This window comes from Neovison vison, chromosome 14 (genome assembly GCF_020171115.1).
Source record: "Neovison vison isolate M4711 chromosome 14, ASM_NN_V1, whole genome shotgun sequence".
NCBI classification, from domain to species: Eukaryota; Metazoa; Chordata; class Mammalia; order Carnivora; family Mustelidae; genus Neogale; species Neogale vison.
The window spans coordinates 24,225,151-24,241,192 of record NC_058104.1 but is presented as its reverse complement, the minus strand read 5'-3'; the positions used below and the strand labels follow the sequence as shown (position 1 = coordinate 24,241,192).

The 16,042-nt window shown below is 50.3% G+C and overlaps 1 protein-coding gene across 6 annotated transcripts in view; it reads right to left on the bottom strand.

Annotated features, from left to right (window-relative positions):
- CLEC16A (C-type lectin domain containing 16A) overlaps nt 1-16,042 on the bottom strand; it is a 201,819-nt gene that overhangs the window by 162,518 nt on the left and 23,259 nt on the right. For 4 of the 6 annotated variants that reach the window (XR_006382353.1, XM_044234077.1, XM_044234081.1 and 1 more), the window contains exons 5-10: nt 13,405-13,510; nt 12,022-12,027; nt 11,504-11,627; nt 8,329-8,503; nt 6,789-6,842; nt 3,839-3,952 (exon numbers count right to left, since the gene is read on the bottom strand). Coding sequence is in view for 5 of the 6 variants with exons in the window: in XM_044234077.1 (XP_044090012.1) it covers nt 3,839-3,952; nt 6,789-6,842; nt 8,329-8,503; nt 11,504-11,627; nt 12,022-12,027; nt 13,405-13,510 (579 nt within the window). In the remaining variant the exon portion in view is untranslated. The remainder of the gene's footprint in view (nt 1-3,838; nt 3,953-6,788; nt 6,843-8,328; nt 8,504-11,503; nt 11,628-12,021; nt 12,028-13,404; nt 13,511-16,042) is intronic. The other 2 variants (XM_044234078.1, XM_044234080.1) reach the window with 1 other exon arrangement.

Genomic DNA, 16,042 nt, shown 5'->3' with positions numbered 1-16,042 from the left:
TAATTGGAGAAGGGAGGAAACGGAGGCCTGGGGAGGTGGACTAACTTGCCCTGATTTGCACCTAGTGAGAGCAGAAGCCAGAATTTGGGGGGCTCAGGCAGCCTGACTCCAGAGTCCACTCCACTAGACTGTCCCTTAAGATGGGAAGCAGAGCAGTACCCAAAGCAACCCGCTCTAACGCTTCCCCCTCCAAGCCCGCCACGGAGCAAAGAGAAGGTGGCATGTGAGGGTCAGGCTCTGAAGCTATTTCTGTTTTGAGAGTCATTAAGAACATCACGAGAGCCCTTGTGACCCCACGCTCGGTTCACTCATCGACTGGCTTGTTCTTGTAGCGAGTGCCCGTGAGCATCTCCGGCAAGCCCACGATGGCCAGGGTTGATGCCAGCATCTCCAGGACATGGCCTCATCCACTGGCGGGGCACAGGAAGCACAACAAGGCTGGGGGTTGTGTCTTTATTATGCAGAAACGGACCGAATGAATACAAAATGAAGGAAACTATTCCACAGAAGCAGAAGATGAGAATAGGCCCTCAAAAAAAAAAAAAAAAAAAAAAAAAAAAAAAAGGCACCTGTAGGCAACGATGCGTATCCCATCATCTCATCTAGATTTTCATGTTGCAAAAATAATGAGACGTTAGCAGTTTCAGGATTAGTGTTCCTCTTCTATTTCCCTCGACAAGAAACAGGATCTGCTCTGCATTAGAACTAGAGCAAGAACTGGCCCTTAGCAGGAACCATATGATTTTAATGCACAGATGAATTTCAATTCGACATTTACCTAAACATGCTCATGTGTTTTAAATTTCACCCTAAATTATAGACTTTTCAAATAACTCTGCTCTTCCCTCTGCTTCTCTCTCTTCAATTTTGGTTTGGTTTTGTGAAAGGTCTGCTGGTAAAAATGAAGCAATACCAGTAACTTATCTACAAATTACGGGAAGGAGAAAGTAGGTTAAAAAAGATCAAGAAGCTTAAAACAAGCATGATCAAACCACATCCGAGTTAGGCAGGAAACAATAGGAGACCGTTCTTGCTCAGAGGGAAGGAAGGTGAATCTCACCAGGACTCCTGTCAACCAAGTCATAAATGGGGTTCACCTCCACTCTGCCCAAGTTTCAAGTGCACTCATCGGAACACAACAAAGTTCGATTCTGCGCCCAGAGAAAGGCAATAGCCGGAAGCAGAAAGCTGACACTTTCACTTGGGCTGGCAATTCCTTTCACGCTCAAAACAATCTCATTTTTGGTTCAGGCGTCCACTGCGGCGAGCCGTTGTGTGCCTATCACAATGGAGGCAGGAGCCTCATCTCCAAAGGAGGCAGGAGAGAGAAAGAACAGATCTCCTAAATGCTCCCGCTCATTAGAGGGTTCGACCAAAGTGGGTATCCCAAGCTGAGAGGTCAGCAGGAACTTTGTGCCATCTGCTTTTGCTCAAATCGCAAACCCCAAGCATTGAGACCAGTATCCCGCTGTGACAGGTACCGGAGTTTTGCAAGATGTGACCCCTGGGGGATGACCAGGGCAAGGGTGTGATTATTTTTCACAACTGCATGCCCATCAGTCACAATGAAAAACCCTGCAAACCCCAGCACCCCAAAGATCTCTGCGTCATCTCTCTGAACACCAAGTGGGACTTTGGCAGCAAATGTCTTACAGGAAGACTTTCTGGGACAAAGCCTGAGTGGCGACCAAAGAAAGTCCAAAGGGATTCAGCACATCCCAGCTTGCTACCAATGCTGATGCCGTACGGGTCTGCAGAGGCGGCGTGGGGAGTGGGCACGTCCGATGGCAAACACATGCCTCATCTGATGGTGGGGGTTGTGGTGGAGAAGCTTACTGCAGAAACACGTGTGTAATGGGGACCAGGCCTGCTGACTGTTCAACGCAATCCCGAAATCTGCATTTATGTGCAACTTCCTAAGAGTTGGTCGTTCATAAAATTTTCTTTTAAATACTCCAAACACCAAACCAAACAGCTCTGAGGGCTGGGCTGGACCCATCAGGTACGTTTTCGATAGAGTTCCCTCCCGTCCTCACCGACGGTCCTCCGGGGTAAGGACCAGCCCTCCCTGCTTTCTAAATGGGGTGAAACACTGTGTTTGAAGGGAGCCTCGGGCAAGCCCTCAGCAGCTCTGCCCGGGAGGCCCCGGGGACTCTGCGGAGTCAGCGCAGCACCTCGGGCATTCAGTCAGCAAGACAGAGTTTAAGAAAGTTGCAGAGAAACATCTCCGGCTCCATGAACACCAAGTCAGTTCCACGTTTTCGCTATGGTGTCCTGGCATGAGCCCTGAGGGGAGTCCTTCCCGGTTCAATACTCATCACCCCATCACCCCTAGGTTCCCCGTCCTCTTGCCAAAAGCGACTCCTTCCCTTTAGAACACTTGTATAAGACTGGAGAGAGTGCATTTCTTGGTCTATCTGATCAACATCGGTCTCTCCCACTGGACTCTAAAGCTCCAACAAGACAGACTATTTAGGATGTTCGCAGTGCTAACGCGGTGCCTGATCCAAAGAAAGGGCTTAATAAACACTCGTTGAATGAATCAAAGGAGGGATAGGCCAGACAGGGGCCGTGAAAGGGCCCCATTCAATTCAGCTGAACTAGTGCCACCACCAACAAGGACAGAAAGTTTCTGGGAACGTTTTCAGAGGCTCTGTGACTCCCTTAAACAGCAAAATGGCCCGGCTGAGCCGCCGCACACCAGAAAAACCAGCACGGCAGGGACTCCCGTCACTGCACTATGGGCGTTCCCGGCGTTTCAGGCTATGGGACCACAATCCACCAGCCTCCAAGCTCAGGTATGGCAACAGAGTCAACTGCCCAAGGGCAAACCTAGCCCTGTTACCTTTGTGCCTACTGCCCAAGAAACCAGCTGAAGACACAGAGCGCTCACGAAACTGCCTTTGTGTGAAATACTGCGCTCGTCTCAGATACACAGGCCAAATCCCAGCTGCGACAGATATGGGGAGACGAGGTGACTGCCAGAGGCGCCTAAAGCTGCTTCAAGGAGAGGGAACGAGGAGCAATGCAAAGGCATGCCAGGGTGCAGGTATGGAAAAGGCACAGGGACAAGGGGCGTGCTGGGGAAAAAGCAAGCTGGACCGATACCGAGGAACCCTGGAGCTCAGGACACAGGAGCAAGGTGGTAGGAGGGAAGACAGGCGAGTACACATGGGCCATGCTAGGAAAACCCTGGAAGAAATCGTGATACCGATCTCGGGAGTCTTCCTTTAGTAGAGCACAAAATGCACCAATACACACAAACCACAGACGTGCTCTATTTAGGCCACAGCTGGGGGTGATCGTTTAAAACGTGGGAGTGTCTGTATCCAAATGCAGATTTCCAGCTTCTTTGGAATCATGAGGAAAGCAGGCACTGCTGCATCCATATTCCTACTGAACTACAGGTAGAGCTGGAACAGTAGCTGCTGACTAAGGACGTATATGCTCTCCAATTTGCCCCAGTCCCCACCCTCCCCTACTGCTCTCTCATATCACACATAGATGTTCTCTGTCCAGTCTCTGTAGGTATTTGTGTCTTAGACAAGGTACCCTCTCATTCCGTCCCAGTAACATTGTCTCACAGATACGTAACTGTGGGCCCAGAGCAGTACGATTTCCTGTTCAATAACATGTGAGAATCAGTTCCCCAACCCAAGTTTTCCTGGGTACACATTTAAAGACTGATTAGGTTCCTTGAATCCCCGACCAGCTTATACATCATCACTGCCACAGAGGCAGAAGGTTGGTTTCTGGTTTTAGAGAAACACACGCGTGAGCAAAACGGGCAGCGGCTTCTTATCAAGGTCTAGGAACAGTCCCGACGCTAATGACTTACACAACTTCTCTGAACATCCTGTTCGGTCTTAGCGTACATCTCAGACAGATCACCATTCAGAATGACGTCAGCTAATGAGTTCACCAGGGGTGCGTGATGTATAATTAGGAAGACCTGGTGAGAAAGGAGACATAGGATTTGCATTAAAGCCTGCTCCCTATCTACCTCTTCCTTCCTGGATCAGAAACAACTAGGTTGGGCTACTTCATCCCTGTGTTAAGCAGCGTTCCCCATGAAGCAAAATCCAAAGAATGGGTCCCATTTAGGCAAAAGCAGCCAGGCCTCTCTCCTTCCAGGGTCGGCCCCTCCTTCGTTCGGACTGTTGCCTATTTGGCTGGCTGCTCCCCAGCGGAAGGAAGTGCATTAAAGCAAGACTGTCCCTCACGGCTGGGGGAAGCCAAATCCGGCTGAAGCGGAGCAACGTGGGAAAGCAGAAGCCAAAACAGCACACTCCTTCCTCTCCACAGGCATTTTAGTGTCAAATTTGATTATGCTAAGACTGGAAGGCACCGGCCCAACATTTCAGTTATACGGGAAGAAGGGGCCGGCGAGTCTTGTTCCAATCAAGGACTTGGCAAAGGGTCGGCTGCCCAGAGATCCCATCACTGGAATGAGCTCTGACCCCCAAGATGGCATGGCAGCGTTAGGAGGTGTGGACGCTGCGGGGAAGGAAAGCCACACGAGCCAGAGTCGGGCCTAGCTGTGCCAGCAGGCAAAATCAGCAGGGGCGGGGCTGCCTGGGATGGCCCTAGTGCCCCACCCTATTGCCTAACCTTCAGCAGACCGGCTTTGGGAATCGGGGTACTCAAAGCTGGATCAGACACACCTGCTACTTTGTTTTAAAATACAAAGACCACACCAGTGGTGCAGCACAGCTTGGGACATACCCACCATTTATACAGAAAAAGGGTGTGTGTGCACATTTGCATCTGCTTACATACACACGGAACAGGATTTCTAAACCCCCCGCACTAGTATCCGGCCATATTCTTTGTTGCGGGGGCGGGGGGTGGGGTGCAGGGGGGCTGTCGTGTGCATTGGAGGATGTTGGCAGCCTCTCTGGCCTCTTCCCAACCAGATATGTCTCCAGATGTTGCCAAACATCCCTGGGGTGGCGGTGGGGCAAAATCACCCCCAGTTGAGAACCTCCCCGCCTCCACAGGCAATGTCTCTGGAAGGGCACGGAAAACCCTGTAACTGTACTTGTCCCTGGGGACAGAAATCGGGTGACAAACCAAAAGTAGGAAGGAAACTCGGTTTTCACCTGTTTGAACTTTTTAACTTAAAGAATTTATTACAAACATAAACATTGTTAGAAAGAGAAAAAAGGATAAGAAAGAAAGGAAGAGAGAGAGAAAGAAAGAAAGAGGGAGGGAGAGAAAGCCTTGCCAGACACTGAAACACTGCTGCATCTGCGGAATGGGACTGGGTGCCTGGGGGACGGGAGTAAGAGGGAGACTTCTCCAAGGACAGCATCCCCGGTCACACTAAATTAACATGGTAAACGTGAATCTTCTTGGTTTCGTAGCTGTGCTTATCAAATAATTTGTAAGGATGCTCTGATGTAGAGACCAAAGACATGAGATTTCTACCTGATTGAAGGCTTTCACACATTTTGGGGCATCGCTATGAAAAAGCTAACTGAAAATGCAGGGGAGGGCGGGCCCTGTCACTTCAGCTGAGGATGCTGAATCGCACACTCTGCTTTTCGTGAGATACTGCACAAGCCATCCGGTGCATGAGCCGATAGGCCTCCTCCAAGGATACAGGAGCAAGGGGCTTCTCGGAGAAAGGGCGCGGCCTGAGCCCACACTCCTTAGATGGGACGCTGCCCGCGCAGCGCCCCAACAGCTACGGGGTCCTGGGAGTGTTCTCCTTGGGATTCCTGTGGCTGCGCATCTGGCTGCCCAGACTCCCAGAATCCCAAGCAGGAGGTTCGGGCAGATCTGTAACGAGGCGGCGGACAAGGGTGCCAGGGAAGCTGGGGTTTGTGCTGCGCTTGGCTGCACAGAGGGGCATTCAGAAGGAGTGGGCACTGGTGCAGGGCTCCAGGCAGACAGAGCCCCCGGGACGAGACTCCAAGGGGGAGCAAGCAGCAGGCCACGTATAGACTCCGGCTGGCTTAGCCAGCACGGAGAGGCCAGGGCTGTGACTCTTCTCGGCTCTGCCTCCATCTCCAAATGGCCCAGGGACCAAGCCAGAAGGCCATTCTCTTGGCAAAGCCAGTAAATACCCGGGCCGCTGCAGAAGTGGGAACAGAGCTCTGGTCAAACGTTCGACTACTTGACAGTCTAATGAGATGGCCCGAAAGTCTGGACGGCTTGTAATAAAAATATTTTTCAAGTTATGTAACTGGGTCACCATGGAGTTTTTCCCTTCTTGTAAATATTACATAATTATGAGAAGGAAACACGCTTGTTTAAGGAGGGGGAGCAGACAAATTGGCTCAAGACGCAAATCTGGGAATGGAGGCCGCTAGGAGGTACCTTCCAGAAGGTAATCTGGGAACTGCAACCATGTCAAAAGTCTTTAAAAACAGCCTCATAGTGGAAGTTTCTTAGAGCAAGGCTGCCGCAGGGATACACACACCAGGTCTTACGGTCAGGGGCTTACTTCAAAATGCTGTGAATAAGACCCACGCCGTCCATATTTCCGGGGTACTTAGAACACTCCTTGGTTGTTTGAAAACCTCAGTCCCCAGGTAAAGACCAAGCAGGCAAGGGCCAGGTTTGATTCACTTTCCATCTTTCTTCCAATTTCCACCCACTACCACGAAGAAGATAGCAGCCCTGCTACTGAGTGTCTGGAAAATAGAACACCCCACCCGCCTTCTCCTTATTGTTGTTTTGCTTCAAGATGGGGGACACAGAAGGAAGATGGGGTGATGTGGCCTGGTCCTCCGAAAGACCCCCCAGCGTGGCTGGGGACACACGCAGAGGAATAAGCATACCTGCGACAGGAGATAGAGAGAAACCGGCAGGCTGATCTTCGGGCGTTCTCCTCCCTGGGGAGGGTTAGGGGAAAGAGACAGAGAGAAGTCCACGTCACACACACGAGCAGCACAAAACACAGGAAGCTAAAAGCTACCTGTCTGAAGGTGAGGCGCCCTGTCCCCGACATCCCCTGTGCCCCCAAGGCTATTCTTTCCTGGTACTTGTGGGAAGGCCACTCTGCAAGATAAATTCGCAATCTAAGCCCATCTAATACCATCTCTCTCGGCCTCTGTTTTTCCACCTGAGAAATCCTTCAGCATTAGTCACAGATTAGAGGCTAGGTCCAGGAGATGAACTAGCTCCTTAAATTACCAGGAATGAGAATGTCCCCCGGCTGTGGCACAGAGCCCGCCGCCCCGCGGAGAGGCCTCTTCTCAGGAAGAGCTTTCAAAATGGGCAAGGAGGGCTTGGGGTATTCTGGCCTCGGAAAAGCCCGTTGTTTGCAGGCAACCCCAACGTGCTCCATCCTGTGTCAACCCCGAGAGGGTCTTCAGGGCCCTGCTTTGGTTCAGGCAGGTTAGTTCCCATGGCCGAGGCCACAGAGGGAGGAAAGGGAAGAAGCAGCATCTACACCCAGGTCTGAAATTTCCAAGTTCCATGCTTTCCCTCTGCCTCCCAGAGCTGCCTCTGGCAGATCTAGTTAGAGCTGCAATTTTCTCCTACTGACTGGTTTTTAGAAAGAATCTCCATGTTCCATCTCCAAAAACAAAGCTATAACCCCCTGGGACACATTTGCAAAGACTGGACACTCCCCACCCCCCCTACCCCCTGCCCCGCCCCCGCACAATAGCCAACAGGCCCTGTCCTGCCTCCTGCTGAGGTCTCTGCCTCATAACCCTGGGAAGGACTGGGCAGAAATTCTCACAGTGGGATCTGAAAAGGCCAGCTCAGAGCCACCTGGGGGACAGGTTCAAGTTGCAGACTAGTGGTCCACACAGATCCACTGAGCCAAAATCCCTGAGACAGAGAGCAGGTCCCTATGGATGTGCATTTCAACCTCCACACGGGATTCTGGGCCTAACTGTGGACAGTCACTGCTCTGGGATCTTTTCCGAAGTGCAGCCCCTCTCCTCCCATCCATTCTGTGCAAGTTCTGTGGCTGCCAGGATCTTCTGCAGATCAATTCACTCTGGCGACTATCAGAAAGAATCACCAGGAATGAGAATACCTCTAGTGAAGGAGGCAGAGAAACAAAAATCCTAAATTCATAGAGGTCCCCCCCCCTTCCTTCTGGCGTCAAAGTTCTTTCCTCATTCACTTTAACTGCTCTGCTCCCCTAAGCACATGCGCATTTCCTCCCAGGCTTCCCTCTCTCCACCTCCCCCTCCACCTCTAGGACATAAAAGGAAAGAAGAACTAGTGCACTTTGAAAGGTATCTCAAGCTCAAAGCCTTGGTCCCTTAGCAAAGTTTGGTCCTCTTCAAGGGGAACATTCTTCCCCTTCTAAAGTCAGCCTGCAGCCCGCAGGCACGGTGGGGACCAGGCGCCCAGACGCACCGTGTCCTGGTTCTCCAGCGAGTACACGTAGAGGGGCAGGAAGAGCCTGTTCAGCAGATGGTCCGTGAGCACGTCATTGAGGAACTCGCAGTTGATGATCAGGATGTCGTTGAGATAGTGCAGGTGGTCCAGGTGCTCAGCCACCAGGTCACTCAGCTTCCCCCGGTTCCGGTGTCTGCCAAGAAGGACTTAAGTCAGTGGGAGTGTTTCATTCACGCAACAAATATTCACCCAGCAAACAGGCTCGAGGGACCCTTACACCGGCCCCACTGGTGGCATACACAAAGGGGAAACGGGCAGGTGGGCTGTAATCGACTGCAGGGGACTCCTGGAATCCCCCCACCCTCTGGGGGGGGAGCTCACGACAAGTCACCCACCACCACCACCACCACAGCCCAAAACAAAATGGGTAAATAAAGCAAAACCCAGCTGCCTGAGCAAGCCATTCCACAAGAGTGACCACCAGTCAATGTGGCAAGGAGTATTATTGGAGCAATAAATCCTCGCTGATTAAAATGCTCCAGAGGGCTTCCAAAGAGAAAAGCAGGCCTCAGCGACCACATCCAACCCCCTGGCCCCAAGCATATGGCAGGGGGGTAGGGGAGGTGGGTTGGGGAGGGACAGTGCAAGGATGTGACACTTGACCCCAGGCCCTAGGAGGTCTCTGTCTCCTTCCAGTAAAACAACAAGCATGCTGCTTGGGCCCCACAGCTCATCAGCGTCACACTTTCCAAGAACAGAACCCCCCAAACAGCCAGCAGGCACACCTGCACTACCCCTGGAGTCATGTCTCTTGCAAAGAGCATGCAGCTGTGGTAAGACATTTTGTGTGTATTATAATTATTCCTCAAGTAATAGATGGTCATTTCGGAAGACAAGAAATTAAAGAAGAAAAAGCAAAAGACATCAAGGTCTCCTGTCCAACCACTAAGAGATAACACTTTGGGACTTGTGTCCCTACAGTCTGTTTTCTTATTCCTATCTCTATGTCCCCCTATAACCACATCTAAATGTAGGAAGGATGTATCTCTCCTTCTAACCATATGTGTTGTTGTTGTTGTTTTTTAAGTAAAAATAGGATTTTGTTTCTTTCACATAATTCTTTTTTTAAGATTTTATTTATTTATTTGACAGACTGAGATCTCAGGTAGGCGGAGAGGCAGGCAGAGAGAGAGGGGGAAGCAGGCTCCCCACTGAGCAGAAAGCCCGACGTGGGGCTCGATCCTGGGACCCTGGGACTATGCAAGTCCTGAGCTGAAGGCAGAAACTTTAACCCGCTGAGCTACCCAGGCGTCCCTCTTTCACATAATTTTTAAAAATTCTTATTATACTCTAAAAAGCTATTTAATGAATATACAGAGCAAATACATGTTGTAAAGGCTAACAGTATGGTGAGTACCTATAAGCCCACCACCTACCTGAGACTATGTTCTGTAACCTTTTCCTCCATTTAATTTTAATTAGATACTGTGGAAGTTTTTCTTCAGCAAGATAGTTCACACACTTCACTTTTTAAATCATTACATACTAATTATATATTAAAAGTATATATTAAATATACATATTTATTATATATTAAAATATATGCAGATGGGTTTAAAAGTTAAAGGGTATCGAAAAGCTGATGATAAAACACAACAGCCCTGGCCCAGCCTCGCCCACCCCTGCCTGCTCTCCAGACAAGGCAGCTTTTAACTTTTGAGTTGTTTCTGTGGACATTTCCCCACCCCAATAACCTCTAGAAAATCTGCAAGGTCGTCTATTTTCAAATAGAGCCCTTTAGATATCATATAACGACCTCCTGTTCTGCCGGAACCCTAGGCGTTCCCTCCGCCCCTCCCCTGACGGTGACCAACAGTCGGTGTTGACATCACCCCAGCCATTCACCGGACGGCCACACAGACGATGAGGAGTCCGCTTCCTTCCTGGAATCACTTTTTGCCTTTTCTGGAATCCAGTGCCACTTTATGTGTCCCATCCAGGACTACTCATCTCCATGAAGGTCCCGGTTTTCCCAAACGCCCTGCTGGATGTGCCGCCCACCTCTCCTTGCTTCCTTCCCAGTATCGGGGCTCTTATTCTATGGCTTCAGCCCCGTCCCCCAGGAGCCCCCTTTCCTGGATGCCCTTACCGTCCCAAGCCCACCCAGGGGAGCCTCTCTCACCAGCTGTCACTCCGGGGCAGTGGTTTTCCGCGGATGGCGATTTCGCCTCAAAGGAGACATCTGGCGATGTCTGGGGACATTTTCGGTTGAAACCACTGGAAGAGGGGCACTGCTGGTATCTAGTGGGGGGACCAACAATGCTGCCAAACCTCCTACAGGGCGCAGGATGAGTCCCCCAGAACCCAGAATTCCCTAGTTCCAAAGATCAATAGTGCCGACTTGGAGGAATCTTGCTCTGATGAATCTTGGATTCATCATTCTGGGCCCAAATTATCATCTTAATCTGCTATGTTGTTTGCCTTTTTTAAACAGCTTCACTGAGATATAATTTCCATACCGTAAAATTCACCCACTTAACGGGTACAATTTCATGGTTGTTAGTACATTGGCGGAGTTGTCCAACCCTCCTCCCGATCCGCTTTAGAATATTTTTAGCCCCTCCTCCCTAAACAGCCCCGTGTTCCCTTTTCCCCTCAACACACACCCTCCTGCAGCCCTGGGAAACCACTAGTCTACGCTGTCTCTCCAGACCTGCCTGTTCTGGGCATTTCATGTAAAATGGGGTCACAAGAGCGTGGGCCTTTGCATCTGGCTTCCTTCGCTGATTATGATGCTCTCAAGGTCCAAGGACAGCGTGCCAGGGGTCCGCGCTGTTTCTTTTTACTGCCAACTACTATCCCACTGTATGCAAACGCTCCATTGTGTTTATCCGCTCACCAGGTGGCGGATCACCTCACTCTTTTTACCAGCTGCCTGGCGCCCCATTTACAGGTGTGAGGTTAGTGACCCTCTTCCACACCAGGAGGTATGAGAGTCGTTACTAACTTTCCAGTTATAAAAAGTGGACGGGTGGGTGGAACCTTTCAGAGGACAGAACTCCACATTCTGCCAACGCACAGGGGGGTTCTGCGTTAGTGTTCTGTTCTTCCTCAATGAAAATGGAATTCTCCCGGAACTCCTCCCTCTGCCTGGGAAGCCCACCCACCACCCTGCCCCAAGGCAGTTACTTACTCCTCATCGGTCTGCACACAGTTATCAAGTTCGATCACGTGGCTCCCAATGAACCAGACCAAATTGGAGAAGTAAGGAACAGCAGTTTTATCTCGGATATAGTGCAGCATGGCCTGGTTATCCACTGAGAAAATCCACAAAAGAAGAAGGAGGGGGGAAAAAAAAAAAGTCAAGCTACCAAAAATAACTGGGGGAGATTTAAAAAAAAAAAAAAAACCACAATGAAAAAGCTCTCTGCTATAATCTGAACCGTTTCTGTCTTTCCTGGGAACACTTGAAAAATGGTTATCTTAATCGTGAAACCATACACATCAAGGCAGTTCTTATGCTGTTTTTATTTTTATAGTTAATAAAATGAATTAATTGGGCTAAACATTAATAGTGCAATCAGAAAGCCCACTTATCAGCAGTGCATTTAGAGTGACTACAATGGAAACTACGCCATTCTCAGGCAAGTTTCCTTTATTTACATGTAAGGATAAGTTAAGAAAGCGGAAAACCAGAAGTTAATAACTTACATGACACTGGAATAAGGAACACAGGAATCGTCATTGAAGGAAAGGCAAAAAACAGACAACAGTTAACAGGGTTAGGAACTGGGATGGTGAGACAGTTGCTCAGAAGGACAGAGGGCTAGGGCAGGAGGCATCTAAAGATAGGGGCTGGAAGAGAACAAGAGAAAGGAGCGAGCAGGGGCGGCAGAACTGGGGCTCAGACCAGGGCACAGACTCAGCAGGCGGCTGGGTGGGCTGGTGACTCAGTGAGTGAGGCCGGGCGACCCTCCCCCGCTTGTGAACTAGGGAGCCTGGGCCCCGGCCCCAGGGAGAGGCGCTGTTTCTCAGTGCTGGCCCACCACTGCCCTACAAGCCTGTGGGCCCGGAGCAGCCAAGTCTCTACTTTCAAGTCAGAAATCCAGAAAGTGACCCAAGATCTCCCCCTGTTTAAATACTGGCAACTCTGTATCTTTTCACGGAATACCTAAGCTAAACACATCTGTGGGCTGGATCCAGCTCTCCAGCCCTCAGTTTGTAACCCTGGTGTGCAGGCCCGGCAGGGGGGAGGGGGGAGTCCACCAGGCTCTTAGGCTCCTCAATTTAAAGCAATCCCAGAACCAGGCTGGAGTGAGTCCCTGAGGAGTTCCCCTCACCCCAATTAGGGGTCATCTCAAGTAATAACATCATGACTCATAACCCATGAAGGTCAAAATCCTTTAGTCCTTGAGAATATAGAGTCCCAGCTCCAGTGCGGTGACTCCGGAGGGAATAACCCCAGTGTCAGACGGAGAAGGCGTGCCCTCGGAGGGCAGTTCCAGGCCAGGAACTTGTGTCCAGCCAGCCTTTGTGCCAGGATGGGCGGGAACCAGTGTAAGGGTTTTCTCCCGGAGGCTAAGTTTTGGGAACTAAGTACATCTTGACAAAAGGGGAGTTTGCTAGGCTTTGCAGTTGAGAAGACAATGCTGCCCTCTGCCGTTCGTGACATGAAATACTTCTATACGTTATTTAAAGATCCCAAAACCCCCGGCTGTATTTAAGTACATTTGACAGCCTGCAACACAAAAATGTAAATATAACATTTAGAAGACAACTAGGCTTTATCTAAGTATCACATGGCTGCTTGGAGTCCCACATGTGCCTTGCTTAGGACCTTACTGCTACCGCGTGTCTGTACGGAGACTTCGACATGCAGAACTGAGCGCAGGCAAAGGCAGTGGCACAAAACTTCACGGAAGGGGCCTATTAAATGTTCCATGACTGTAAGTCTTTCATGAGACATGCAACCCCAGCTGTCCTACATGAACTCCTGGCCGCCACCGGAGAACTGTGTATACGGCGGACTCATGACAGCAAATCCCAGCTGTCAAGTCAGAACCAGATGAGGTGTGAGCGCCCAAGGAAGCTTACCTTTGTAGACATTCAAAGTTATGGTTCTTACAGCAATTCGAACCATGCTTTCAGGATGATTGAAAAACTTGATGGCTTCTGTGTACAGGGCAAAGTCATTGGTGTGCTTAAAACAAAAGGAGTACCAAAAATAGGTTACAAACCCAAAGGGCAGGACTCCCCCCACCCAGCTTCCTGAATCCTAATAGACTTCTGCAAAAAATGAAAAAAATATTATCCCCCTTGAACCTTAAGCCAGTGGTTCATTCCCAGTGGTGAATGCGGGAAGGAATGGGGAGGCAAGACTATCCCAGAACAAATAGAAGAAAGGGTCCTGACAATGCCGGACCTGGGCTTGTCTGTCCCGCCACTTCGCAGCTGTGTGCTGGGTTCTAATATTTCTAAGCCTCTGAGACTTCGTCTATAAAACGGGAATAACAATTCCCAGTTCACAGCTGCTAGGAATCCCCGACATGACCGCAGGGGCTGGGGCCTACACCTAACAAGCACTCAGCACTGAAGCTGGTTGTTACTATTAGAGGCCACTTAAACTAATAAAGGTGCCAGTGTGAAGTTTTACGACATTTGGAATCTCTTCTGGCTAGGACATGTTTCTCTATTTAGAAACACTAAAAGTAGACACATTACTATAGAGGAGGAGGGTTTAGGGGAATCTGCTGGCATTAAAAAGATATCATCAGAAGGGATCAAAAGAGTTCAGAAGCAGAGATCTGCTCTGTTAGGGCCTTGAGAAAAAAGCAGGACGGCATCTGGGCCTAGAGCCACGTGAGGCGAGCTCTGCTGCCCTCACCTGGCCAGTTTTCCCACACGGCTCTGCATCCGCGCTCCAAGGGCACCCACAGGCAGTTGAGGGTGTGGGGAAGAGGCACCAGCCAACCCACAGCAAGGAGACATCTGCAATGCCACTGGGAGCACCAGATGGGTGCTCTTAGGAAGTGGCAGCTACAGCACTGGAAATATACAAGAGGGAACTGGGCCCACTTCCGGTGACCAGCAGGATGCTCTTCCAGAAGCACTGCCCTGGTCCCAGAATCTCAGGGTCCCATCCCAGTGTACACCAGCCCAGGCTGTCCCCGAGTGGCGGTACCTCTCTCTGGTCTGAATTTCATCTGCCTGGGAGAGCCTCTGGCAAAGACCATCGACATGTCCCTGGACCCGAGCACCTACCATCTGGCAGATACTGGGCCACGGGATGGTCATTTTTCAAACTGCCACACATTTTGTGGTTGTGGGTGATGACTAATAATTCCTCCCTCTGAGCCCAGGTCTTCCCCACTCCTAATCTAGACAAGGAAGATCAAGGTTCAGGCTGCTCTCGCCTCCTCCCATGGGGACAGCTGGGCGGGTTTCGCCCACACTTAAACGGTATGATTGAGAGGAAGGTCTGACTCTAGAGCGGGGCTGTGCGGCATACATGACCACCAATCAGAAGACAGCTGCCATGCAGACAGCACGTGGCCATGTCGCAGCCCACCTCCAGGATGGCCCAGTGACTGTCACCGCCTGTATTCACGTGCTGTCATCCCCTCTCATACCCAGTCAGGGCCCACCAGTGTGACCTAAATAATATGGCAGGAAAGATAGTGTGTGGCCTCTGAGGCTGGGTCACAAAAGCTTGTCTTGGTCTCTTGGATTGCTTATTCTGGGAAAAGCCAGCTGCTGTGCTATGAAGGCACTCAAGCAGCCACTGGAGAAGCCTATGGAACCAAGGCCTCCTGTCAACAGCCATAGGAATGAGCCACCTTGGAAGCAGATCCCCCCGCCCCATCCAGCCTTCATATCCAGTCTCGTGAAAGACCAAGCAGAGCTGTCTTGCAAGGCTGCTCCCAAATTCCTGACACCCCACAGGGGAGATGGGGCCTAATTCTGACCAGGAAGACACAAGAGGAAGTCTGCTGGGGGGACTTCTGGAAAAGAAGTGTTTTTGGAAGTTAAAAAGGAACACAAGAAGGGAAGCGATCTCCTCAGGCCTTGTGGCAGTGGTGTGTATGTGATATTCGGAGCTGCTGCAGCCATCCTGAGGCCATGAGGAGTCGCCCCTGATAGCTGCCAACTGTATGGTCAGCAGAACAGGCAGATAGATCAACAGCCTGTGTCCTCAATGAAGCGGTTGAGCCACAGGATGAACCAGCCCCAGGAGAGCTGGCATCAGTACCTTTTGGTATGTGAGATCAACTGACCTTATCAAGTTCCTTTTCACTGTGAAAACAGCAACAATTTATTTACTGAAATTGCTAGTAATTCTCCCAAGGAATACCAGGGACGTTAGCTTGTGAAGGACAACAGTGGGTATGATCTTAAAGAGTCTGGTTCATACTAGGGACTTTGAAGACATCATCTCATTTCATTCAACCCTGGAAAATCCTGTAAAGTGTAGATGACCATCCCCTTTCTCAGATGAGAAGACTCGGGCTCAGAGGATTGAGACCTCTCTGAGGTCATACAGCAGGGACGTGGCAAAGCTGGGGCTGACCACAGTTCCGGTTTTTCCCGTGGGGCAGCAAAACCCCGAGTTAACTTTCAGGCACTTCTCCCTGCCGAGAATGCAATGCTCTCGGGTAGCACAAACTGATTTTTACATTCAAAACAGAGAGGGGACTTTTAAATTAAAAAAAATAATAATAATAATAATAATTTT